Source organism: Stegostoma tigrinum, chromosome 4 (assembly GCF_030684315.1).
Source record: "Stegostoma tigrinum isolate sSteTig4 chromosome 4, sSteTig4.hap1, whole genome shotgun sequence".
In the NCBI taxonomy this organism is placed as follows: domain Eukaryota; kingdom Metazoa; phylum Chordata; class Chondrichthyes; order Orectolobiformes; family Stegostomatidae; genus Stegostoma; species Stegostoma tigrinum.
This window is the reverse complement of record NC_081357.1, coordinates 1,392,633-1,418,447: the sequence shown is the minus strand read 5'-3', so window position 1 is coordinate 1,418,447 and position 25,815 is coordinate 1,392,633. Positions and strand designations below refer to the sequence as shown.

The following is a 25,815-nucleotide window of genomic DNA, read 5'->3' as shown; positions in this document are numbered from 1 at the left end:
GACGGTGAGGGTCTGTGTTCTCGGATTTTCAGGGCTGGTGCTCGGTGACGGTGAGGGGCTGTGTTCTCGGATTTTCAGGGCTGGTGCTCGGTGATGGTGAGGGTCTGTGTTCTCGGAGTTTCAGGGCTGGTGTTCGGTGACGGTGAGGGGCTGTGTTCTCGGATTTTCAGGGCTGGTGTTCGGTGACGGTGAGGGGCTGTGTTCTTGGAGTTTCAGGGCTGGTGCTCGGTGACGGTGAGGGGCTGTGTTCTCGGATTTTCAGGGCTGGTGCTCGTTGACGGTGAGGGGCTGTGTTCTTGGATTTTCAGGTCTGGTGCTCGGTGACAGTGAGGGGCTGCATTCTCGGATTTTCAGGGCTGGTGCTCGGTGACGGTGAGGGACGGCATTCTCGGATTTTCAGGGCTGGTGCTCGGTGACGGTGAGGGGCTGTGTTCTCGGAGTTTCAGGGCTGGTGCTCGGTGATGGTGAGGGGCTGTGTTCTCGGATTTTCAGGGCTGGTGCTCGGTGACGGTGAGGGGCTGTGTTCTTGGAGTTTCAGGGCTGGTGCTCGGTGATGGTGAGGGACGGCGTTCTTGGATTTTCAGGGCTGGTGCTCGGTGACGGTGAGGGGCTGTGTTCTCGGAGTTTCAGGGCTGGTGCTCGGTGACGGTGAGGGGCTGTGTTCTCGGATTTTCAGGGCTGGTGCTCGGTGATGGTGAGGGACGGCGTTCTTGGATTTTCAGGGCTGGTGCTCGGTGATGGTGAGGGGCTGTGTTCTTGGATTTTCAGGGCTGGTGCTCGGTGACGGTGAGGGGCTGTGTTCTCGGATTTTCAGGGCTGGTGCTCGGTGATGGTGAGGGACGGTGTTCTTGGATTTTCAGGGCTGGTGCTCGGTGACGGTGAGGGTCTGTGTTCTCGGAGTTTCAGGGCTGGTGTTCGGTGATGGTGAGGGGCTGTGTTCTCGGAGTTTCAGGGCTGGTGCTCGGTGACGGTGAGGGGCTGTGTTCTCGGATTTTCAGGGCTGGTGCTCGGTGATGGTGAGGGACGGCGTTCTTGGATTTTCAGGGCTGGTGCTCGGTGATGGTGAGGGGCTGTGTTCTCGGATTTTCAGGGCTGGTGCTCGGTGATGGTGAGGGGCTGTGTTCTCGGAGTTTCAGGGCTGGTGCTCGGTGACGGTGAGGGGCTGTGTTCTCGGATTTTCAGGGCTGGTGCTCGGTGATGGTGAGGGACGGCGTTCTTGGATTTTCAGGGCTGGTGCTCGGTGACGGTGAGGGGCTGTGTTCTCGGATTTTCAGGGCTGGTGCTCGGTGACGGTGAGGGGCTGTGTTCTCGGATTTTCAGGGCTGGTGCTCGGTGACGGTGAGGGGCTGTGTTCTCGGATTTTCAGGGCTGGTGTTCGGTGACGGTGAGGGGCTGTGTTCTCGGATTTTCAGGGCTGGTGCTCGGTGACGGTGAGGGGCTGTGTTCTTGGATTTTCAGGGCTGGTGCTCGGTGACGGTGAGGGGCTGTGTTCTCGGATTTTCAGGGCTGGTGTTCGGTGACGGTGAGGGACGGCGTTCTTGGATTTTCAGGGCTGGTGCTCGGTGACGGTGAGGGGCTGTGTTCTCGGAGTTTCAGGTCTGCTGCTCGGTGACGGTGAGGGACGGCGTTCTTGGATTTTCAGGGCTGGTGCTCGGTGACGGTGAGGGACGGCGTTCTTGGATTTTCAGGGCTGGTGCTCGGTGACGGTGAGGGGCTGTGTTCTTGGATTTTCAGGGCTGGTGCTCGGTGACGGTGAGGGGCTGTGTTCTTGGATTTTCAGGGCTGGTGCTCGGTGATGGTGAGGGGCTGTGTTCTCGGATTTTCAGGGCTGGTGCTCGGTGACGGTGAGGGGCTGTGTTCTCGGATTTTCAGGGCTGGTGCTCGGTGATGGTGAGGGTCTGTGTTCTCGGATTTTCAGGGCTGGTGCTCGGTGACGGTGAGAGGCTGTGTTCTTGGAGTTTCAGGGCTGGTGCTCGGTGACGGTGAGGGGCTGTGTTCTTGGATTTTCAGGGCTGGTGCTCGGTGACGGTGAGGGTCTGTGTTCTCGGATTTTCAGGGCTGGTGCTCGGTGACGGTGAGGGGCTGTGTTCTCGGATTTTCAGGGCTGGTGCTCGGTGACGGTGAGAGGCTGTGTTCTCGGATTTTCAGGGCTGGTGCTCGGTGACGGTGAGGGACGGCGTTCTCGGATTTTCAGGGCTGGTGCTCGGTGATGGTGAGGGGCTGTGTTCTCGGATTTTCAGGGCTGGTGCTCGGTGACGGTGAGGGACGGCGTTCTTGGAGTTTCAGGGCTGGTGCTCGGTGATGGTGAGGGACGGCGTTCTTGGATTTTCAGGGCTGGTGCTCGGTGATGGTGAGGGGCTGTGTTCTCGGATTTTCAGGGCTGGTGCTCGGTGACGGTGAGGGACGGCGTTCTTGGAGTTTCAGGGCTGGTGCTCGGTGATGGTGAGGGACGGCGTTCTTGGATTTTCAGGGCTGGTGCTCGGTGATGGTGAGGGGCTGTGTTCTCGGATTTTCAGGGCTGGTGCTCGGTGACGGTGAGGGACGGCGTTCTTGGATTTTCAGGGCTGGTGCTCGGTGATGGTGAGGGGCTGTGTTCTCGGATTTTCAGGGCTGGTGCTCGGTGATGGTGAGGGACGGCGTTCTTGGAGTTTCAGGGCTGGTGCTCGGTGACGGTGAGGGACGGCGTTCTTGGATTTTCAGGGCTGGTGCTCGGTGATGGTGAGGGGCTGTGTTCTCGGATTTTCAGGGCTGGTGCTCGGTGATGGTGAGGGACGGCTTTCTTGGATTTTCAGGGCTGGTGCTCGGTGACGGTGAGGGGCGGCGTTCTTGGATTTTCAGGGCTGCTGCTCGGTGACGGTGAGGGACGGCGTTCTTGGATTTTCAGGGCTGGTGCTCGGTGACGGTGAGGGACGGCGTTCTTGGATTTTCAGGGCTGCTGCTCGGTGACGGTGAGGGACGGCGTTCTTGGAGTTTCAGGGCTGGTGCTCGGTGATGGTGAGGGGCTGTGTTCTCGGATTTTCAGGGCTGGTGTTCGGTGATGGTGAGGGTCTGTGTTCTCGGATTTTCAGGGCTGGTGTTCGGTGACGGTGAGGGACGGCGTTCTTGGATTTTCAGGGCTGGTGCTCGGTGATGGTGAGGGACGGCGTTCTTGGATTTTCAGGGCTGGTGCTCGGTGACGGTGAGGGGCTGCATTCTCGGATTTTCAGGGCTGGTGCTCGGTGACGGTGAGAGGCTGCATTCTCGGATTTTCAGGGCTGGTGCTCGGTGACGGTGAGGGACGGCGTTCTCGGATTTTCAGGGCTGGTGTTCGGTGACGGTGAGGGGCTGTGTTCTCGGATTTTCAGGGCTGGTGCTCGGTGACGGTGAGGGACGGCGTTCTCGGATTTTCAGGGCTGGTGTTCGGTGACGGTGAGGGGCTGTGTTCTCGGATTTTCAGGGCTGGTGTTCGGTGACGGTGAGGGGCTGCATTCTCGGATTTTCAGGGCTGGTGTTCGGTGACGGTGAGAGGCTGCATTCTCGGATTTTCAGGGCTGGTGCTCGGTGACGGTGAGGGACGGCGTTCTCGGATTTTCAGGGCTGGTGCTCGGTGACGGTGAGGGACGGCGTTCTTGGATTTTCAGGGCTGGTGTTCGGTGATGGTGAGGGACGGCGTTCTTGGATTTTCAGGGCTGGTGCTCGGTGATGGTGAGGGGCTGTGTTCTCGGATTTTCAGGGCTGGTGCTCGGTGACGGTGAGGGGCTGTGTTCTCGGATTTTCAGGGCTGGTGCTCGGTGACGGTGAGGGGCTGTGTTCTCGGATTTTCAGGGCTGGTGTTCGGTGATGGTGAGGGTCTGTGTTCTCGGATTTTCAGGGCTGGTGTTCGGTGATGGTGAGGGTCTGTGTTCTCGGATTTTCAGGGCTGGTGTTCGGTGATGGTGAGGGTCTGTGTTCTCGGATTTTCAGGGCTGGTGTTCGGTGACGGTGAGGGGCTGTGTTCTCGGATTTTCAGGGCTGGTGCTCGGTGACGGTGAGGGGCTGTGTTCTCGGATTTTCAGAGCTGGTGCTCGGTGACGGTGAGAGGCTGTGTTCTCGGATTTTCAGGGCTGGTGTTCGGTGACGGTGAGGGGCTGTGTTCTTGGATTTTCAGGGCTGGTGCTCGGTGACGGTGAGGGACGGCGTTCTCGGATTTTCAGGGCTGGTGCTCGGTGACGGTGAGGGACGGCGTTCTCGGAATTTCAGGGCTGGTGCTCGGTGATGGTGAGGGGCTGTGTTCTTGGATTTTCAGGGCTGGTGCTCGGTGACGGTGAGGGGCTGTGTTCTCGGATTTTCAGGGCTGGTGCTCGTTGACGGTGAGGGGCTGTGTTCTTGGATTTTCAGGTCTGGTGCTCGGTGACAGTGAGGGGCTGCATTCTCGGATTTTCAGGGCTGGTGCTCGGTGACGGTGAGGGACGGCATTCTCGGATTTTCAGGGCTGGTGCTCGGTGACGGTGAGGGGCTGTGTTCTCGGAGTTTCAGGGCTGGTGCTCGGTGATGGTGAGGGGCTGTGTTCTCGGATTTTCAGGGCTGGTGCTCGGTGACGGTGAGGGGCTGTGTTCTCGGATTTTCAGGGCTGGTGCTCGGTGATGGTGAGGGACGGCGTTCTTGGATTTTCAGGGCTGGTGCTCGGTGATGGTGAGGGGCTGCATTCTCGGAGTTTCAGGGCTGGTGCTCGGTGACGGTGAGGGGCTGACCCCTGACTCTCCATTCCTTACTTGTGATGGCACAGATCATGGCGAGTGCTGCAAACGTTCCTGCCATTCCTTGCCCGCTCATGATCGGCGCAGTGTACGAAGCAGGCAGTAACCCAGCCAAGCCAAAGATGCTGCCCTGCAGGACAGCCCCAAAACCTGTGACCGGGACAGAAACAGAGTGTGTTGGAAATCAGCAGCATACAATCCCTACAGTGTGAGGGCAGGCCACTCAGCCCATCGAGTTTCCACTGATGCTCCAAAGAGCAATCAGACCCACCCCACTACCCAACAAAAGCCAAAGGAACCCCGGATGCTGTAAATTAGGGACAAAAACAGAAGGTGCTAGAAAAGCTCAGCATCTGTGAAGGGGAAAAAGCAGAGTTAATGCTTTGTGTCCAGACCCGAAACCGAGTTCTGAGGAAGGGCCCCTGGACCCCAAACACTCGCTCTATTTTTGCCTTTGCAGATGCTGTGCTTTTCCAGCACCTCCTGCTTTTGTTCCATTGCACTGCCCCATGGCTAGCCCAGCTGGCCTGCACATTATGGGGCAATTCAGCACGGCCAGTCCACCCTAGCCTGCACAGCTCTGGGCTCTGGGAGGAAGCCCACGCAGACACGGGGAGAATGTGCAAACTCCACACAGACAGTTACCTGAGGCGGGAATCGAACCCGGGTCCCTGGCACTGTGAGGCTGCAGTGCCAACCACTGAGCCACCGTGTCACTCTTCTTTCAGTGACTGCCTCATTTTGGTGTTCCATTTAACAGGAGACAACTGCGATACCAGGTATGGCCATTGGGCCCGCAAACCTCTCAACGTCAGACGGACATCAAGCAGTAACTTTCCCAGCTCTGTGTAAAGACAGCACCCCCGACCCCCCCCCCCCCCACCCCCCCACCACCCCCGTTCAACCGTACTGTGTGCCCTCTCATTCCTGGCCCTCTCATTGAAACCGGCCTCATCTCTTTTACTCTTAACTAACTCTTTCGACATTTTCAAAACCTCAAATAAATCTCATCTCAACCTTACCTATGCCATGGAGAACAATCCCAGTCTCTCCAATTCCAGCACATAACGGCGACTTTCCCCTACCATTGCTTTTGACTTTTTCTGCTCAAACCTATCTATCTTGGCCTCAAAAATACAGCGGAAACTCTGCCCCCACTCAGCTGTCTGTAGTAAGGAGCTCCAAAGACTCTCAACCCTCAGGGAGAGGAAATTCCTCCTCATCTCCATCTTAATTTGGTGCCCCTTTATTCTGAGATGATGCCTCCTTTCCCATGAGGGGAAACACCCTCTCAGCGTTGACCCTGTCAAACCCCTTAAGAACCCGAAATGTTTCAATGAGATCAGCTTCCAAACCCCGGTGAGTCTAGCCCCTATCTGTTCATCTTTGCTCATAAGGACAACATTGATGGTGCTGACACTGAGCAACTCCTTCGGGCTCGATCCACACAGTTTATATACCCTGATGTTTTCACAGCCACCATCAGTTCTGAGGAAGGGTCGCTGGACCCGAAACGTTAACTCTGCCTTTTCCTTCCAGCCAGACCTGCTGAGTTTTTCCAGCAACTTTGTTTTTGTGGCCATGATGGAATACTCCCCACTTGCCTGGATGGGGGCAGCCCCAACAACACTCAAGGAGCTTGACCCCATCCAGGACAAAGCAGCCGCTTGATTGGCACCACATCCACAAGGATTCCACTCCCTCCCCCCACCGACACTCAGTAGCAGCAGTGTGTACCATCTACAAGATGCACTGCCGAGATTCACCAAAGATCCTCAGGCACCACCTTCCAAACCCACAACCACTTCCATCCAGAAGGACAAGGGCAGCAGATACATGGGAACACCAGCCCCTGCAAGTTCCCCTCCAAACCACTCACCGTCCTGACTTGGGAATATATCGGCTGATTCTTCACTGTCACTGGGTCAAAACCCTGGAATTCCCTCCCCCAGGGCATTGTGGGTAACCCACAGCACATGGACTGTCGTGGGTCAAACAATCAGCTCACCCCCACCTTCTCAAGGGGTAACTAGGGATGGGCTAGCAATGCTGGACAGCCAGCGAGGGCACGTCCCACAAATGAAGATAAACAATGGCGCTATCCTCATCTCATTGCTATTGTCTTTATTCGAGTTAAAAAGATGTTTCCAATTCAGTTTCTCATTCTCAAGCTGAACATTAAATATCGTCGTGTTATGATCACTGCTTCCTAAAGGATACTTTACTTGTTGGCCAATTATTAAACCTGCCTCGTTACTCATTAGCAGATCCAGGAGAGCCTGCTCCTTGATGAGCTCCATTACATATCGCTCCAGGAAACGATGTCTAATGCTGCCTATGAACTTGTTGTTGTTTTTTGCCCTTTCCAAATTGATTGAGCTTTCCATGCAATTGCAGAAGATGTGACTTCTGCTGTTCACCTCTTCCCCTCTCACTGTCCAAGGCCTCGAATATACTTTCCAGGTGAGGCAATATTTCATGCATACCGCCCGCTGCTCACCCTGCTATCAGCTTTCCATTGATGAGGTCAAACAGAGACAGAGTGACCACTGCGTGGAAAACCACTGGGCTGTCTGTGGGAATGAGCCTGACCTCCCAGCTAATTGCCATTTCAATAAGCCCCTGTTTAGCTCCCACACTAACATTCTGTCTGGTGCCTGCTGCAAAATACAACACAAGCTCATTCACAACTCAAGGCCTCAATATTGCACTCCACAGCTTCAGGTACGAGCTCTGTTCCTTCACTTTACTCTCACCATCCCAGCCTCCCTTGGCCATGCTGAGCCTGGTCGCATTTGCTGTCAGCAGAGTAGCCCCACTTTCTGCTCCTCACACCTATCATTTACACCCATTTTACATCTCTATTTACCACCATTATTCCTCCAGTCAGCTTCCACCCTCATAATCAGTTCCATTTGCTGCTCCTCCCTCGTTATCAACAGGGATATAAAACACTACTTTCCATTTCTGAAGACGGGTCGAGGCCCAAAATGTCAGCTTTCCTGCTCCCCTGATGCTGCTTGGCCTTCTGTGTTCATCCAGCTCTACACCTTGTTATCTCACTTTCCACCCCTTTGTGACCTGAAGAAGATTCATTATGTTTCCTCTGCTCCTCTCTCCATTTCTAATTGTACAGATTTCACAGCAAGGGTTACAATAGAGATCCCTTCCCACTAGCCCCAGCCAGGCAAATTCTCCTCTAAATCCCCACAGACGAGGTCTCTTCTCCCAGCACGATGAGCAATGGGGTTAGGTGCTGCTAGGCATGTTGAATTGGACAAGCGCTTTCTGTTTCGGGAGGGAGGCGATAGCCGAGTGGTATTATCACTGAACTGTTAACGCAGAGACCCAGATAACATTCTGGGGACCGGGGTTCGAATCCCACCACGGCAGATGGTGGAATTTGAATGCAATAAAATATCTGGAATTAAGAATCTAATGATGACTGCAAATCCATTGTTGATTATTGGGAAAAACCCTTCTGGTTCACTAATCTCCTTTAGGGAAGGAAACTGCCTTCCTCACCTGGTCTGGTCTACATGTGACTCCAGACCCACAGCAATATGGTGGACTCTTAACTGCCCTCTGGGCAATTAGGGATAGGCACTAAATACTCAGCAACACCCTCATCCTGGTAATGAATGAATAAAGAGTTTGGATTTGTAGACGTCGTGGGTAGATTTGTATCATTGTGATACTCTAAACTGTTTATTTCTTTCCAAGTTGGAATGGAGTTGGGTGTCTCGCAGTTACTGAGCAATTCTGCCTGGATATAACGGCATGCAGCTCATGTTGCCAATGAGACTGATTTTTTGGGCACAGAGATGGTGTAGAAAGATGGTGTAGGATAGGATTCCAAATTTTCTTGATCGTTTGATATTGGTGGAAGCAGGTGCAATTTGCATGGATGGGAACGGTTGACAGGGATATGGACCGTGTGCAGGAAAACGGGGATGGCTCGCTTTAGGAAATCTCAGCAAGTTGGAGTAAAGAGGCCCGTTTCTGCACGACATATTCCCAACATACTCTCACCTTCGCACACAATCACACAGGTGCTCACACTCAATCCCTCACACCGACACACCCCGACATGCAAACTCACAACCATTCACCCACTCTCACAGACACTACTCTGCACTGCACCCTCACACACTTATACACTCACACACTCACATAGCTGTCCATGTGCAGCAACACCTCGCCTCCAACTCACACTTACTCACCCAATCTCAGACTGAGCTACCCACTCTTAAAGACATTCAGCCACAGGCTCGCCCAGTTTAAGGGCATTTAAATGGTCATTGGACAAGCAGCTGGACGTACACGGAATAGTGTAGGTTCGATGGGCTTGAGATCGGTATGACAGGTCAGCACAGCATCGAGGGCCGAAGGGCCTGTACTGTGCTGTAATCTTCTATGTTCTTACACTCACATTTGCTTACTCACTGTCACGTATGTACACACACACACACACACACACACACACACACACACACACTGACACTCACACACACATTCGCACTTACACTCACACACTCACTCACACACTGACACTCACACACACACTCACACTGACACACACACACTCACACTCACACACTGACGCGCGCGCGCGCGCACACACACACACACACACATTCACACACACACACACAGACACACACACACTGATACACACACACTCACTCACACTCACACAGACACACACACAGTCACACACACACATTCACTCACACACACAGACACACGCATACACACACACTCACACAGACACTCACACACACACTGATACACACACACTCACTCACACAGACACACACACACAGTCACACACACACATACACACACACACAGACACACACATACACACACACTCACACAGACACACACACACACAGACACTCACTCACACACACACACACACAGACTCACACACACACATTCACTCACACTGACACACACACACTGACACACACACACAGACACACACAGAGTCACACACACACACTCACACAGACACGCACAGACACACACACACACACACACCCACACTCACACACACACACACACAGACACTCACACTCACACACACAGACACACATACACACTCACAGACACACACAGACAGACAGACAGACAGACACAAACACACACTCTCACACAGGCACACACAGACACACTGACACACACCCACACACATACACACACACAGTCACACACACACACACACACACACACACACAGAGTCACACACACTCCCAGCCTATTGTAGACTTACTGTTGATGAGGACGATAGTCAACATCGTGACACTGAAGAAGACAACGGGTTCCAGAGAGACTTTCACCAGGATAGACGTGAGGAGGAAGAGAATGAAGATCGCAACAAGGCATCCACTGATCCGGACCACTTCTGGGATCCTAATTTCCAGGAGAGAGGACAGTGTTACTTTACAACCCGCTCCCAAGATCCCAAACAACTCCATCCACACACATCATCAGCTACCGGGCAGAAACCAGCCCACCCCGATCATTCCAACTTATTCAACCGTAGCCACTTCCCGTGAGCTGGAATACTGCAAGATTCTCAATCCATATTCAATTGGGCTAAAGTTAGGGAAGGGATCAAACCGGAAATTACAGACACCAGCAATAAAGGTACAGCTGTAGCTATTAACATCTTTAACTGCGCATAGATGGGACAAACCAAATCAGTAACAACACCTTACTGGATACATTTCGAGAGTGTTTTTGAGATGGTATTCGGGATCAATACATTGAGGATCCAACTAGAAAGACTGTGTAGTGTGTAATGTGAAAGGAATTGGAAATTGAGCTCTGCAAAACCTTTTGGGGAAGAGTGACCATAAAATGATAGAATTTTGGAAAGCCAAATTAAGGTAGGAGTTTCATGGTGAATGGTAGGGCCTCAAGGAGTGTAGTGGAACAGAGGGACCCTGGAGTTCAGGTGCCTGATTCTCTGAAACTGCAGGTACAGGTGGATAGGGCAGTGAGAAAGGTGTTTGGCACACTGACCTTCATCAGTCAGGGCACTGTGTACAGAAACTGGGAAGTTATGTTACAGTTGTACAGGATGTTGATGAGGCCGCACTTGGAGTATTATGTTCAGTTTTGGACACCTTGCTGTAGGAAGGATGTTATTAAACTGGAAAGAGTGCAGAAGGAATTTACAAGGATGTTGCTCAGACTCAAGGGACGGAGTTATAGGGAGAGGTTGGACAAATAGGACTTTTATTCTTTAGAGCAGAGGAGACCGAGGGGGGATCTTATAGAAGTGTATAAGATCATGAGAGGCATGGATAAGGGTGAATGCACTCAGCCCAGACCATCGCGGAAGCCAATCTTCCATCCATGGACTCTATTTACACAGCTCACTGCCACAGAAAGGCGTCCAGTATCATGAAAGAGCCACCCCACCCCGGGAATGACCTCCTACACCGTCTTCCATCAGGCTGAAGGGACAGAAACCTAAACACGCAGACCAGCGTTCTTTCTGGTCGTTATCAGGCTGCTGAAGGGACTCCAGCCCCAAACAGCAGAACCTGCTACATAACCTGTGTGCCTCTCAGTATTTATGGTCTGTACATCTTTTGCTTGCTGTGATCTGCCTGTATCGCCTTTCGCTCTATTTCAGTACATTTCTCTATAAAATCAAATTCAAAACCAAAAATCACAGAGTAGAGGGGGGTCAGTTAAAGTTAGAGGGGACAGAATACCTGGGAAGCTGAGGAGCAACTTTTTAACACAGAGGGTGGCTCGCATTTGGAATGAGCTGCCAGTGGAAGTGGTTGAAGGGGGTACATTAACAACATTTAAAAGGCATTTGGATGAATAAATGGATAGGAAAGGTTTAGAAGGATATGGGCCAAGAGCCGGGGAATGGGGCTAGTGTGGATGGACATTTTATTCGGCACTGACCCGCTTGAGCCAAAGGGCCTGTCTCTGTGCGGTCTTCATTGAGACAGAGAGGGACCTGAATCTAATAGAGTGGCAATGGTGTGAGCTTGCTATCATAGATCGGGTGTGTGTGTGTGGGGGGGTGCGGAGGCATTACCTAAAGGGATGACAGACATTTAAAGAACACACGGAGGAAGGGCAATGATTGTTCACTCCTAAAACAAAACAAACGGCTGCAAATTTTGTAAATCACAAGCAAAAACAGAGAGCTCTCTGATGAAGGGTCTGGGCCCGAAACGTCAGCTTTCCTGCTCCTGAGATGCTGCTGGGCCTGCTGTGTTCATCCAGCTCCACACTTTGTTATCAAAAACAGAGAAAGCTGGAGATTCTCAGCAGGTGAAGTGAGAAAGAGGAGTCCAGTGACCCTTCTTCAGAAGTTCTATAGCAATTTCCATTTGTGTTTTAATTGTTCATTTACATCAAAAATTAAAAAAAACAAAGGACCACGGCTAAGAAGAGAAATTACAGATAGAATTATATCGGAAGACAAGGAAGGGGCATACAAATTAGCCAAAAACAAAAAAGCACATTGGAAACATCAGAGGAGCAGGGACGCTTGACATTTCGGGTCGAGATCCTTCTTCAGAAACGGGGGAGGGGGAAGGGGATTCTGAAATAAATAGGGAGACAGGGGGAGGCGGATAAGGGTTTGGGGTTTGCAATCTACAGGGTCAATGCAGAAAGGACGCTGCTGGTGTTGGGACTGTCCAGAGCCAGGGATAACAGTCTGAGGATGCAGGGTAAACCGTTTAGGACTGAGATGGGGAGAAGTGTCTTTGCCCAGAGAGTAGGGAGCCTCTGGAATTCACTACCACAACAGGCTGCTGAGTCCCAAACGCGGTGCGGTTTGAAGAAGATGGATGTAGCACTTGGGGCTAAAAGTTTCAAAGTGTTTGGGGGAGAAACAGGAAGAGGGATTGAATTAGATGAGCAGCGACAGAACAGTCTGGAAAGGTCAAATGGTCCTATTCCTGCTCCAATTCTCCGCACTCCTGTTTTGTTAGAAAGAGGGCAATTTGACATGGGGCACAAAGAGATGGCAGATCAATTTATACTTCACTTCTGTCTCCACAGGGGACACAAGTCACATCCCAGAAACTCTGGGGAATTACAGGGTTTAGTGAGAGGGAGGAACTGAAGGAAGTCAGTGTCAGCAGGGAAATGGTGCTGAGAAAATTGATGGGATTGAAGGCCAATAAAACTTCCCAGACCCTGGTAATCTACATCCCAGAATACTTCAGGATGTGGCTCTGGAAATAAAGAACAAGAAACAAAGAAACCTACAGCATAGGAACAGGCCCTTCGGCCCTCCAAGCCTGCACCGATCGAGATCCTCTGTCTAACCTGTCGTCTATTTTCTAACAGTCTGTATCCCTTTGCTTCCTGCCCATCCATGTACCTGTCCAAATATATCTTAAAAGACGCTAACATGTCTGTGTCTACCACCTCCGCTGGCAACGCGTTCCAGGCACCCACCACCCTCTGTGTAAAGAACTTTCCACGCATATCTCCCTTAAACTTTCCTCCTCTCACTTTGAACTCATGACCACTAGTAATTGAGTCCCCCACTCTGGGAAAAAGCTTCTTGCTATCCACCCTGTCTATACCCCTCATGATTTTGTAGACCTCAATCAGGTCCCCCCTCAATCTCCGTCTTTCTAATGAAAATAATCCTAACCCACTCAACCTCTCTTCATAGCTAGCACCCTCCATACCAGGCAACGTCCTGGTGAACCTCCTCTGCACCCTCTCCAAAGCATCCACATCCTTTTGGTAATGTGGCGACCAGGACTGTACACAGTACTCCAAATGTGGCCGAACCAAAGTCCTATACAACTGTAACATGACCTGCCAACTCTTGCACTCAATACCCCGCCCAATGAAGTAGATTGTCTTCCGTGATTCTGTCACGCGTGGCACAGTTCTCACAGATCGGAGGTTAGTTAATACAATGCCACTGTTTAGAAATGGGAAACAGTGAGAAAACTGGGAATTATGAGCCCACGAGTCTGACATTGGTCGTGGGGAAAACACTGGAGCTCATTATAAAAGACTTAATAGCGCTTGGAAAACTGTGACAGGATGGGACAGAGTCAGTATGGGTTTATGAAAGGGAAATTATCTTTGAGAAATCTGCAAAATTCTATGGGGTGTAGCTCATGGAGTTGATAAGGGGGAACTAGTGGATGTGGTTTACTTGAACTTTCAGATGGTTTTCAATAAGGTCCCACATGTGAAATTAACGTATAAAAGTAACATGCACAGGGTTGTGGGCAGTGTGTGTGAAATAGATAGAAAACTGGTTCAGACAGGAAACAAGGAGTAGGAATAAATCGTTTTTTTTCTGAGAGGCAGGCAGTGACTAGTGGGGTACCACAGAGGTCAGTACTCAGGCCCCAGCGAATCACAATATATATTAATGGAGGTCACGGTCTGAGGTTATGCGGTAGGCCATTTCAGCCTGAAATGAGGAGAAATATCTTCGTCCGGAGAGTGGGGAGGGGGCCTGCGGAATTCTCTACTGCAGGAAGTGGTTGAGGCCAAAACGTTTTCAAGAACGAGTTAAATATAGTTTGCAGGGCTCTGGGGATCAAGGTGTACGGGGGGGGGGTGCGGGGGAAGGGGGAAGAAGGGACTGAGTTGGATGATGAATTATGAATAAGAAAGCAGGCTCGAAGGGCAGAATGGCCTAGTCTTGCCCCTAGTTTCTGTTGTACGTTTCAGTTCATCAACATGGTCACCCAGGTATAACGCTGACTTTGTAAACACGGCTAGCGTACAGCGTGCATTTATTTAGAGGCCAATCGGTGGAACGTACCGCGGGAGCAAGATAGAGTTGAGGCAGCTGAAGATCAGCAAGGGTAACATGGCACACAGGGTCATCATATTCCCAAACTTTCCCTGCAGGTAGTTTTCCTGGACCCCACCTGTTCCATCCACTCCATCTGTCCCGTTCAGATGTAAATGGTCGGTGGTAACGTTCAGATCTCGCAGCTGGTACTTAAAATACTAAAACAGGGGAAGAATGAAGGAGAAAGTGAACATCGGGGAGAGAGAGAGAGAGAGAGAGAGAGAGAGAGAGAGAGCTGGGGAAGAATTAGGGTCACAGTCAGGGAGGGTCAGGGTCAGGGAATGTTAGGGTCAGAGAGGGTTAGAGAGGGTCAGGGTCAGACAGGGTCACAGTCAGGGAGGGTCAGGGTCAGGGAATGTTAGGGTCAGAGAGGGTTAGAGAGGGTCAGGGTCAGACAGGGTCACAGTCAGGGAGGGTCAGGGTCAGGGAATGTTAGGGTCAGAGAGGGTTAGAGAGGGTCAGGGTCAGACAGGGTCACAGTCAGGGAGGGTCAGGGTCAGGGAGGGGCAGGGTCAGGGTCAGAGAGGGTTAGAGAGGGTCTGGGTAAGTGTGGGCTGGTGACAGAGCAGGCTAGGGTCAGAGCGAGTTAGGGTCAGAGCAGGGTTACAGTTAGAGAGGGTCAGGATCAGGTTGGGTCAGGGTCAGGTTTAGGGTTAGTTTTAGGGAGTAGGGTTAAGATCAGGGTTATGGTGTGGATTATTGGTTTGAGGGTTAGGGTATAGGGAGTAGGGTTAAGATCAGGGTTATGGTGTGGATTATTGGTTTGAGGCTGAGGGTAGAGGGAGTAGGATTATGATCAGGGTTATGGTGTGAATTATTGGTTTGAGGGTGAGGGTATAGGGAGTAGGGTTAAGATCAGGGTTATGGCGTGGATTATTGGTTTGAGGGTGAGGGTATAGGGAGTAGGGTTAAGATCAGGGTTATGGTGTGGATTATTGGTTTGAGGCTGAGGGTAGAGGGAGTAGGATTATGATCAGGGTTATGGTGTGGATTATTGGTTTGAGGGTTAGGGTATAGGGAGTAGGGTTAAGATCAGGGTTATGGTGTGGATTATTGGTTTGAGGGTAGAGGGTTAAGGGTTTAGGGTTTGAGATTTACAGGCAGCTTGTTGAGAATGAGTTTCAAAGTAGAGGTGAACTTCATACCCCAATCGCTGTCATGAAGAAATTCCAGGGTAACAGTGTTCCAAGTCCCAGGGCGAAGAAGATCAGCCAGACGATCTTGAACCTTATCCAAGAAGGAGAGAGGTCAGAGCTGGTGAGACAGGGACAACATCACATCTCCTTTCACGACCCCCTCAGCCTGTTCGCCAGCTGCCACTTCCAACCCTCAGGGGCAAGAAGCAAATGGTTTGGGAGTGGGGCATTGAAAGACCAGCTCTCGGGAGGGTGGGGTCAAGGTTCGGGAGGGCGTTGGTGTGGGCAGGTTAGTATAGTGGGGGTTCAGTGTGGAGGGGGTTAGTGAATGGGAGATGGTCTGGGATGGGAGGGGGTCTTGTTGGGGAGATGGGGGTCTTGGTGGGGAATAGGTGTCTCAGTGGGGGTGAAGTGGTGGTCTCGGTGGGGGTCTCAGTTGGGGGAAGCCTGGTCTAGGTGGGGGGGATTGGGGTCTTGGTATGGGGATTGGGGTCTCAGTGGGGGTGATGGGGGTCTTGGTTGGGGCTGGGGCTCTCCATAGGGCAATGGGGTCCCAGTCGTAGGGGGATGGGGGTCTCGGAGGGCGGCGATGGCTTTTCAGTGGGGGGGATGGGAATCAGGGTCTGGGTGTGGGCGGAATGAGTCTCAGTGGGAGGATAGGGTCTCGGTGGGGGTACTGGGGCTCTCTGGGGGGAATGGGGTCTCGGTGGGGGAGATGGGGTCTCGGTGGGGAGTTGTTGGTCTCGGTGAGAGGATTGGGGTCTCACTGGGGGGATTGGGGACTTGGTGGGTGGGTGATGGGGTCTCGGTGGGGGAGATGGGGTCTTGGTTGGGCGGTATGGATCTTGGAGAGCAGATTGGTGTCTCAGTGGGGGAGGCGTGTGGGTCTCGGTGGGAGGATGGAGTCTCGGTGGGAAGGGTGTGGGTCTTGATGGGGGGATGGTGGTCTTGGTGGGGCGACTGTCGTCTCACTGGGGGGATGGGCACTCGATGGGGAAATGGGGGTCTCGGTCAGGGGCTGGGGTTCTCGGTGGTGGGGATGGGAGTCTCAGTGGGGGTTTGGCGGTCTTGGTTGGGGGGTGAGGGTTTCTTGGGGGATGAGGGTCTGAGGAGGATGGGCATCTCAGTGGGGTTGGGGGTCTTGGTGCGGAGACGGGAGTCTCGGGGTGTGAGGGTCTCAGTGGGGAAATGGGGGTCTCAGTGGGGAATGGGGGTCTTGTTTCGGGGTGAGGGTCTCGGGGGGGATGGGGTCTCGGTGGGGGGGTGGTGTCCTTTTGTGGGGACGGGGTCTCGGTGGGGAGGCAGGAGTCTCGGTGGGGGAGAGGGTGTCTCAGTGGTAGGGGACTTTCTAGGTGTGGGGAGGTATCTCTGTGGTGGGAGGCTGTCTCAAGGTGGGAGGGGCTTTCAGTGAGGGGGTGGTGTGGGTTTCTCTGTAGGGGGAGGGGTTCTTGGTGCGGGAGACGGGGGGCGTGGGTTTCTCTGTTCAGGGAGAGAGGAGTTTCAGTGGGAGAGGGGCTAATCTGTGGGGACGGGGTCTCAGTGGGAGCGGTGTTCTCTGTTGGGAGGGGTTTCGGTGGAAGAGGGCGTTCTCTGTTGGGAGGGGTTTCGGTGGAAGACGGGGTCTCGGTGGGGGACGGGGTTTTCTCTGGGGAGGGGCTTCGGTGGGAGAGGGGGTTCTCTGTGCAGAGGGGGTCTTGGTGGGAGAGGGGGTTCTCTGTGGGAGAGAGAGTTCTCTGTGGGGAGGAGGTCTCAGTGGGAGAGGGGGTCTCGATGGGGAGTGGGTTCTCTGTGGGATGGGGTCTTGGTGGGAGGGGGGTATCGGTGGGAGAGGGGGTTCTCAGTGGGAGGGGTTTCTCTGTGGGAAGGGGTCTCAGTGGGAGAGCGGGTTCACTGTGGGAGAGGGGGTTCTCTGTGGGGAGGGGGTTTTGTTGGGAGATGGGAGTCTCTGTGGGGATGGGGTTCTCTGTGGGAGAGCGGGTTCTCTGTGGGGAGGGGGTTTTGTTGGGAGATGGGAGACTCTGTGGGGAGGGGGTTCTCTGTGGGGAGGGGGTTCTCTGTGGGAGAGGGGGTTCTCTGTGGGGAGGGCCTCTCGGTGGGTTGGGGGTCTCGGTGGGGAGGCGGCTCTCTGTGGGTTGGGGGTCTCGGTGGGTTGGGTGTCTTGGTGGGTTGGGGGTCTCGGTGGGGAGGCGGCTCTCTGTGGGTTGGGGGTCTCGGTGGGGAGGGTGTCTCGGTGGGTATGATGGAGTGAGGAACGGTGGCACATTCCTTCCCCTGGAGGAGCTCCCTTTATAATGAATTGATGGTGGCTCCACAGTCATCACCTGTGGGACCGATTACAGATTTATCTGTTGCCTTATTCGCCCCCAGCTCCTGAGCCCATGGGCACACGGGATTATCCTGACTCTGAAGACCACCCACAGGCCTACCCAGTTCCCTTTCAGAACCAGAAGATGCCATTCAGCCCCTTCAGGGTGTGCACTGCCTTCGACCATTAACAGCTTTGCTTCACCAAATTGTGTCTGTCTCAGACTTAGACCCACGTGGGGTCTTCCACAGGAACTGGCCTGGGCCTCACGGTCGTCCTGCAATAAGTACATTCTGACTGCTTTCAAATATCTCCCCACATTGGGCCCTGTCCAGCCCTCTCCACATTGAGCCCTTTCCCACCTTCCCCTGTTATTCCATCTACTTGTTTGAACTTCTGAACCCTTTTCCCAACTGTATACCCCCATCCTCAAATCCCCCGTCACCTCCTCCCTGACAGAACAACAATCCTCATCGATACCACTCTCGCTCCAGCCCGCAGCCCCCTCTGTGTATCTCCAAACGCCCTCAAACCTCACCGGTCCACCGGTTCCTGCTCCTTTGTCGCCATTGTCCGACGTTCCCCGAGCGATCCCAGGAAATCTTCTCAAACCTGCTGAGAGGGAAAGAACACGGATCAGTGGGTCTGAGGCTGATGCAGTTAGATACCTGAGCACACTCAGCTATAGGCCCACACGCTAGTAACAACTTACAGAAACACTGATGCTGCTGTGGACCAGGCCAGGCCCACTCAAAACATCTGAAGATGGTCGCCTAGATCCTAACTTTTTCTTATTTTAAAAGTAGAAGTGAACTGCATGTTCCAGATGTAATATGACTCGTGAAACATTAAGCGAACCAAGTTATTTAAACACTGCAGTTAAAATGCAAACAAAAGAAAGGGGAATTTAGACTAACTTAATTGCATAATAGGTACAGCACCGATTACTGTATTGTATGTTCCAATTTAGTGACATCCCATAAACACACTCCCCTGACAGATAGGCAGGTTCGGGCACAGTCTGTCACATGCAGTTCTCCAATGCAGGAGGAGAAAAACATCGAGAGAAAATTCAGAGAAAGTAGCGTTAATGTTGACATGTTGTGACGCGAACACCAAGCCCACGAGTTCTTCCCAATTGCGGAATATTCCTGTTGATGAGTATTTAATTTCCTGGAAAGTTATCCAAAAAGTTTTCGATCTTCCTGAAGAGTACAGCACTGACACTGATCTTGCTCACATTGATAGCTATCCCGAACGGCTCTGTGTGATTAGGTGTGTCTAACACTGGGGCAATGGCTAACACAGCCTTTGTGCTGTCAAACTCCTCCTGAGAGTCTGCCAAGAACAGGCGTTTCCTGCCCTTCTTCAGCGAGACAGTCTGCGGAGTAACCGCACTGCTGACATTTCAGTACAAGCCTCCAGCCGAACCCCACTCTGTCCCAGGAATGATAGTACTGGCTTCTTTGTCGATAGAATGGGAAACCCTGCAATAACCCGCGCGGTGCCATCAGCCCATTAGTTCAGGAACGTGGCTTGGATGTTGGCGTATTCACTCTTGGCCAGGTTGTTCAGCAAGCCTGCCTCCCGAAGCCAATCAAACAATTCCGACAAATGCTACAAATGTTCCTTTTGTGTGTGACTGAAAACGACCGCGCAGCTAGGCCATCCCGAAATGAGTTAGTCCTTGGTACAGTCCACAAAAGCTGCTATTTCTTTTGCTCTTTTGGATACAGAGAGCTGCCACTATCCTCCGAGTAAGTCCAACTCAGAAACACAAGCTGCTTGTCCCACTTTCTCAATATAATCTTCCAGACGAGGAATAGGATGTGAATCAGGCTTTGCAATGGCACTGATTTTCCAACAGCCCACACATAATCGCTGGGCACTGTCTGGTTTGGTACCTTTACTCTGGGTGAGCTCCACTCGCTCTAACTCACCCCAATGACATTGTCTCTGAGCATGCTTTCAACCTCTTTTCGAGCCTGTGCCAACTTTAGAGGGTTAAGCCTATAAGATCTGCTCAATTGGAGCGGCATCTCCTTTATCCACATCATGTGTAATTAAAGTAGTATTTCCCAGCTTATTCCCACATATCTCCCCATGGATTAACTCTTTCGGGTCATTTCCATTTTCCTCCGGAAGGTGACACAATAATTTAAAACAAGTTCCGAGAACTTCCTCATTGTCCAATTTAATTTGAGGAATGTCCGATGCAGAATCCTCTGAACTTGGTTCTTCGGTCTGAGTCGTAACCAGGAACACATTCCCTGTTTGCTTTCCTTCCCTAAGAATGTACCTTCCGAGCACCGTCAGATGACACATGCTGTGAGATTCCTTTCGATCTGGCATTCTTATCAAATAATGCAATTCGCTGAGTCTGCTTTCAGTTGGATAAGGCCCAGTAAATCTTGTTTTTAAAGGTTCACCTATCACTGGAAGTAACACTAACACTATCTACTTCTAAATGCTGTCCAGCCAACTCACCCACTCCATTTTAACCTCACCCTAAAATGTGACATTCGGTCCAAATGTGTAGAGTCTGAACTCTGACTCATCAATTTCTCCAGAATTAATTTCAGTCGTCCTCTCATCTCATGCCCAAAAACTAATTCAAATGGACTGAATTTGGTCAAATCATTTGGTTCCTCCCTAATTACCAGAAATACAAATAGAATTCCTTGATCCCAATTAAGAGATAACAAGGTGTGGGGCTGGATGAACACAGCAGGCCAAGCAGCATCTCAGGAGCATAAAAGCTGACGTTTCAGGCCTAGACCCTTCATCAGAGAGGGGGATGGGGAGAGGGTTCTGGAATAAATAGGGAGAGAGGGGGAGGGGGACTGAAGATGGAGAGAAAAGAAGATAGGTGGAGAGGAGAGTATAGGTGGGGAGGTAGGGAGGGGATAGGCTAGTCCAGGGAGGACGGAAAGGTCAAGGAGGTGGGATGAGGTTAGTAGGTAGGAGATGGAGGTGCGGCTTGAGGTGGGAGGAGGGGATGGGTGAGAGGAAGAACAGGTTAGGGAGGCGGGGATGAACTGGGCTGGTTTTGGGATGCAGTGGGTGGAGGGGACGAACTGGGCTGGTTTTGGGATGCAGTGGGGGGAGGGGACGAACTGGGCTGGTTTTGGGATGCGGTGGGGGAAGGGGACATTTTGAAGCTGGTGAAGTCCACATTGATACCATTGGACTGCAGGGTTCCCAAGCGGAATATGAGTTGCTGTTCCTGCAACCTTTGGGTGGCATCATTGTGGCACCGCAGGAGGCCCATGATGGACATGTCGTCTGAGGAATGGGAGGGGGAGCGGAAATGGTTCGCGAATGGGAGGTGCCGTTGTTCAGTGCGAACTGATTATCCCAATTGTCTGGACAGTCTTCACTATAAGCCCTCAGCCTGGTTAAAGATTGATGCCACTGTTCTAATGCTGCCTGTGATTCTGGATGGGATGCAATGGATTTGAATCATTTTATTCCTAAAATATCCATAATTTACTGGAATAATTTTGATGTAAAGCTTGACCCTGATAGTATCTCTGTGGACAGTCCGTGTCTAGTGAACAATTTGAGTCATTCTTCTGCAGTAATGAGGTGTGGTGTAATGGAATGGCCCTTGGGAAGCCAGTGGACACATCCGTTACTGTTAACAAATACTGATTCCCATTTTTTGTTTTCAGTGGGGTTCTATGCTATCAGTTAAGACCCTCGTAAAATGCAGGAATGGGAATCGAAAGTGCTAGTTTTATCCCGGAATTAAGCTTTCCAACTCCTGACTTGTATGATATTTACAGCAAATTTCAACTAAATTCTTTTGCAGTCCAGGCCAATAAAAACGTTTTTGTACTTTAGATGTTTTCCTTACTCCTAAAGCAACCTCCTGTGCAGTCCCCCGACAGTTCCTTTCTCTCTCCCACCAGTAATATTACTTGATGAACTCCTGCCCTGAGTAAGTGATTTCCTCATCCAGATATGGTTTTTAAGATGGTAACATTCAGGAACTCACTCAGATTCTACCTCTGTCCACGCTTTTTGATACAATTGCTTTAGTTTTTCATCTTTCTGTTGTAATTCAGTTAATTTCTCAAAACTAAAAATTTGACTTGGTCTATCTATTTTTTTTCCTCAACCATTTGGTCAGACTTGGTCTCTAATAAATTCTAGTTCAACATCTTCACTCTTCGATTTCTCCTCCTGCTTCATACTGTGGCTTTGTGACCCTGTCGTCGCTCAGGGAGAAAACATCCGAGGATATACTTCCCGTAGTACCTCCGTTTCCCAATTCTCCTCTGGCCCTTCAACCACAGAAGGCAGCTCTCCCACCTGTGATTTAGCTATATCATTACTAAAGACAAATTGTATTCCTGGAGTCCTGGTTTTTCTGTTATTCCTATCATCGTTTCTCCACTTTTCACCGGACACTCCAACCTCACTTAACATAAAAGAACATTTCTTGAGTCAAAGAATAAAGAAAAAAGAAACCTACAGCACAGGAACAGGCCCTTCGGCCCTCCAAGCCTGCGCCGATCAAGATCCTCTGTCTAACCTGTCATCTATTTTCTAACGGCCTGTGTCCATTTGCTCCCTGCCCATCCATGTACCTGTCCAAATATATCTTAAAAGACGCTAATGTGTCTGCGTCTACCACCTCCACTGCCAACGCGTTCCAAGCACCCACCATCCGAACTAAAGTCCTATACAACTGCAACATGACCTGCCAATTCTTGTACTCAATACCCCGTCCAATGAAGGAAAGCATGCCATATGCCTTCTTGACCACCCTATTGACCTGCGTTGTCACCTTCAGGGAACCATGGACCTGATAACCCAGATCTCTCTGTTCATCAATTTTCCCCAGGACTTTTCCATTTACTGTATAGTTCGTCCTTGAATTAGATCTTCCAAAATGCATCACCTCACATTTGCCCGGATTGCTTTCCATCTGCCATTTATCTGCCCAACTCTCCAATCTATCTATATTCTGCTATAATCTCTGACAGTCCCCCTTCACTATCTGCTACTTCACCAATCTTAGTGTCATCAGCAAACTTGCTGATCAGACCACCTACTCCTTCCTCCAGATCATTTACATATATCACAAACAACAGTGGTCCCAGCACAGATCCGTGTGGAACACCACTGGTTACAGGTCTCCAATTTGAGAAACTCCCTTCTACTACTACCCTCTATCTCCTGTTGCCCAGCCAGTTTTTTATCCATCTCGCTAGCACACCCTGGACCCCATATGACTTCACTTTCTCCATCAGCCTGCCATGGGGAACCTTATCAAACGCCTTACTGAAGTCCATGTATATGACATCTACAGCCTTTCCCTCATCAATCAACTTTGTCACGTCCTCAAAGAATTCTATTAAGTTGGTAAGACATGACCTTCCCTGTACAAAACCATGTTGCCTATCACTGATAAGCCCATTTTCTTCCAAATGGGAATAGATCCTATTCCTCAGTATCTTCTCCAGTAGCTTCCCTACCACTGACATCAGGCTCACCGGTCGATAATTACCTGGGTTATCCTTGCTACCCTTCTTAAACAAGGGGACAACATTAGCAAGTCTCCAGTCCTCTGGGACCTCACCCGTGTCTAAGGACACTGCAAAGATATCTGTTAGGGCCCTGGCTAGTTCCTCTCTCGCTTCCCTCAGGAACCTGGGATAGATCCCATCCGGACCTGGGGACTTGCCCACCTGAATGTCTTTTAGGATACCCAACACTTCGTCCCTCCTTATGCCGATTTGACCTAGACTAAGCAAACATTTATCCCTAACCTCAACATCTGTCATGTCCCTCTCCTTGGTGAATACCGATGCAAAGTACTCGTTAAGAATGTCACCCATTTGTCTGACTCAGTGCATAACTTTCCTTCTTTGTCCTTAAGTGGGCCAATCCTTTCTCTAGTTACCCTCTTGCTCTTTATATATGAATAAAGGGCTTTGGGATTTTCCTTAACCATGTTTGCCAGCAATATCTCATGTCCTCTCTTAGCCCTCTTAATCCCTTTTTTCAGATTCACTGTACATTCCCCGTATTCTTGCAAAGCTTCGTCTGTCTTCAGTCGCCTAGACCTCATGTATGCTTCCTTTTTTCTCTTGGCTAGTCTCACAATGGCTCCCTAATCTTGCCTTTTCTATTCCTCATTTTCACAGGAACATGTCTCTCCTCTCACGCTAATCAACCTCTCCTTAAAAGCCTCCCACATATCAAATGTGGATTTACCTTCAAACAGTTTCTCCCAATCTACATTCCTCAGATCCTGCCGAATCTTGGTATAGTCGGCCTTCCCTCAGTTTATTTCTCTTTAGGACCACTCCTATCCTTGTCCATGAGTATTGTAAAACTTACGGAATTGTGGTCACTATTTCCAAAGTAGTCCCCTACTGTAATATCAACCACCTGGCCGGGTTCATTCCCCAGCACCAGGTCCAGTATGGCCCTTTCCCGAGTTGGACTACATACACGCTGCTCTAGAAAACCCTCCTGGACACACCTTACAAATTCTGCTCCGTCTTGACCCCTAACACTGAGCGAATCCCAATCAATGTTAGGAAAGTTAAAATCTCCCATCACCACCACCCTATTTCTCCTACACCTTTCCATTATCACCATGAGTTCCACATATTATCACTTTTTCTGTTAATAGCCCTCCTCATTTCTCTACATTAAAATTCACTGGCTTATTCTATTTTCCCTCCTCCACCTTCCGAGTGCATTTTCTAAACCACCAACACCATAGCCTCATGTGGCCCTTTACCCAAGCTTTTTTACTTCTCTTTCTCCCTCATGGGTTTCCTTTTTACCCGAACTCTGTCATCTCGGGAGATCTCCTTTCCCTTTGCCACCTGAGATTTCTCTACTCCCCAATTTCAATCCCTGACAGTTTAATTTATGAACCAGCTCACAATCATTGGCCGTTTCAGATGCTCATCTTGCAGGTTTAACTCTCTGCTGTTCCACGTGAGCTCTCAGGAAGTGAATTTTTGAACTCTTTCCAAAACAATTATCTCTCTAACAGTGTTATATGTTTGATCTATTTTCACAGCCCGTATCCACTGGTTAAAATTACTTTATTCTTGTCAAATGTAGGCAATGCTTGGATATATTTAAACAGATCCCCCCAGGCCTTTGCTTGCCGTCACTATCCTCTTTACTTAACCCTTTTATCTTCACCACTTCCCATATCAGATAACTCTCCTCTCTCAGTGCCAACGCCTGGCTTTAAACTCTCTCTCTTTCTCCGTTTCTTCTCTCACTCTGTTTCTCTTTATATTCCTCTGCTTTTAATCATAAGTCAAACTGTTTCATTTCCTTTTCACGTTCAAACTGCCTGATCTGCAATTGAATTCTAGCCATTTCCAATTATTCCAAGAGCATTTTCTGCAATTTTAAATGTCCAGCTATGGCTGCAATTAGTTCCTACTTTCTCACAGACCCAGGCAACTCCAACTCTACTTCGTCTGCCATTTCTCAGAGCTTTGTGTCGCTGACTTTTTGTAAAACTCTCAGAGTCACTTCCTCCATTCCTAGAAAAGTCTTGCTGACTGACTTTACTGCATAAAGCACACCCTGCTTAAACCGACTGAATTCAACCCTCGAAACAAAACACACAAACACCCATCACTCACTGCTTTTAGAACATAGAACATTACAGCACAGTACAGGCCCTTCAGCCCTCGATGTTGTGCCGACCTGTCATACCGATCTCAAGCCCATCTAACCTACACTATTCCATGTACGTCCATATGCTTGTCCAATGATGACTTAAATGTACCTAAAGTTGGCGAATTTACTACCGTTGCAGGCAAAGCGTTCCATTCCCTTACT

At 50.7% G+C, this 25,815-nt stretch overlaps 1 protein-coding gene across 7 annotated transcripts in view; it reads right to left on the bottom strand.

The window, feature by feature from the left end:
- LOC125452332 (equilibrative nucleoside transporter 1-like) overlaps positions 1–25,815 on the bottom strand; it is a 255,065-nt gene that overhangs the window by 56,852 nt on the left and 172,398 nt on the right. For 5 of the 7 annotated variants that reach the window (XM_059645067.1, XM_059645071.1, XM_059645065.1 and 2 more), the window contains 5 exons: positions 18,521–18,594; positions 15,687–15,768; positions 14,509–14,699; positions 9,994–10,133; positions 4,731–4,865 (listed from right to left, as the gene is read on the bottom strand). In XM_059645067.1, coding sequence (XP_059501050.1) covers positions 4,731–4,865; positions 9,994–10,133; positions 14,509–14,699; positions 15,687–15,768; positions 18,521–18,552 — 580 coding nt within the window. In that variant the 5' untranslated portion in view covers positions 18,553–18,594. Of the gene's footprint in view, positions 1–4,730; positions 4,866–9,993; positions 10,134–14,508; positions 14,700–15,686; positions 15,769–18,520; positions 18,598–25,815 lie in introns of all 7 variants that reach the window. The other 2 variants (XM_059645066.1, XM_059645070.1) reach the window with 1 other exon arrangement.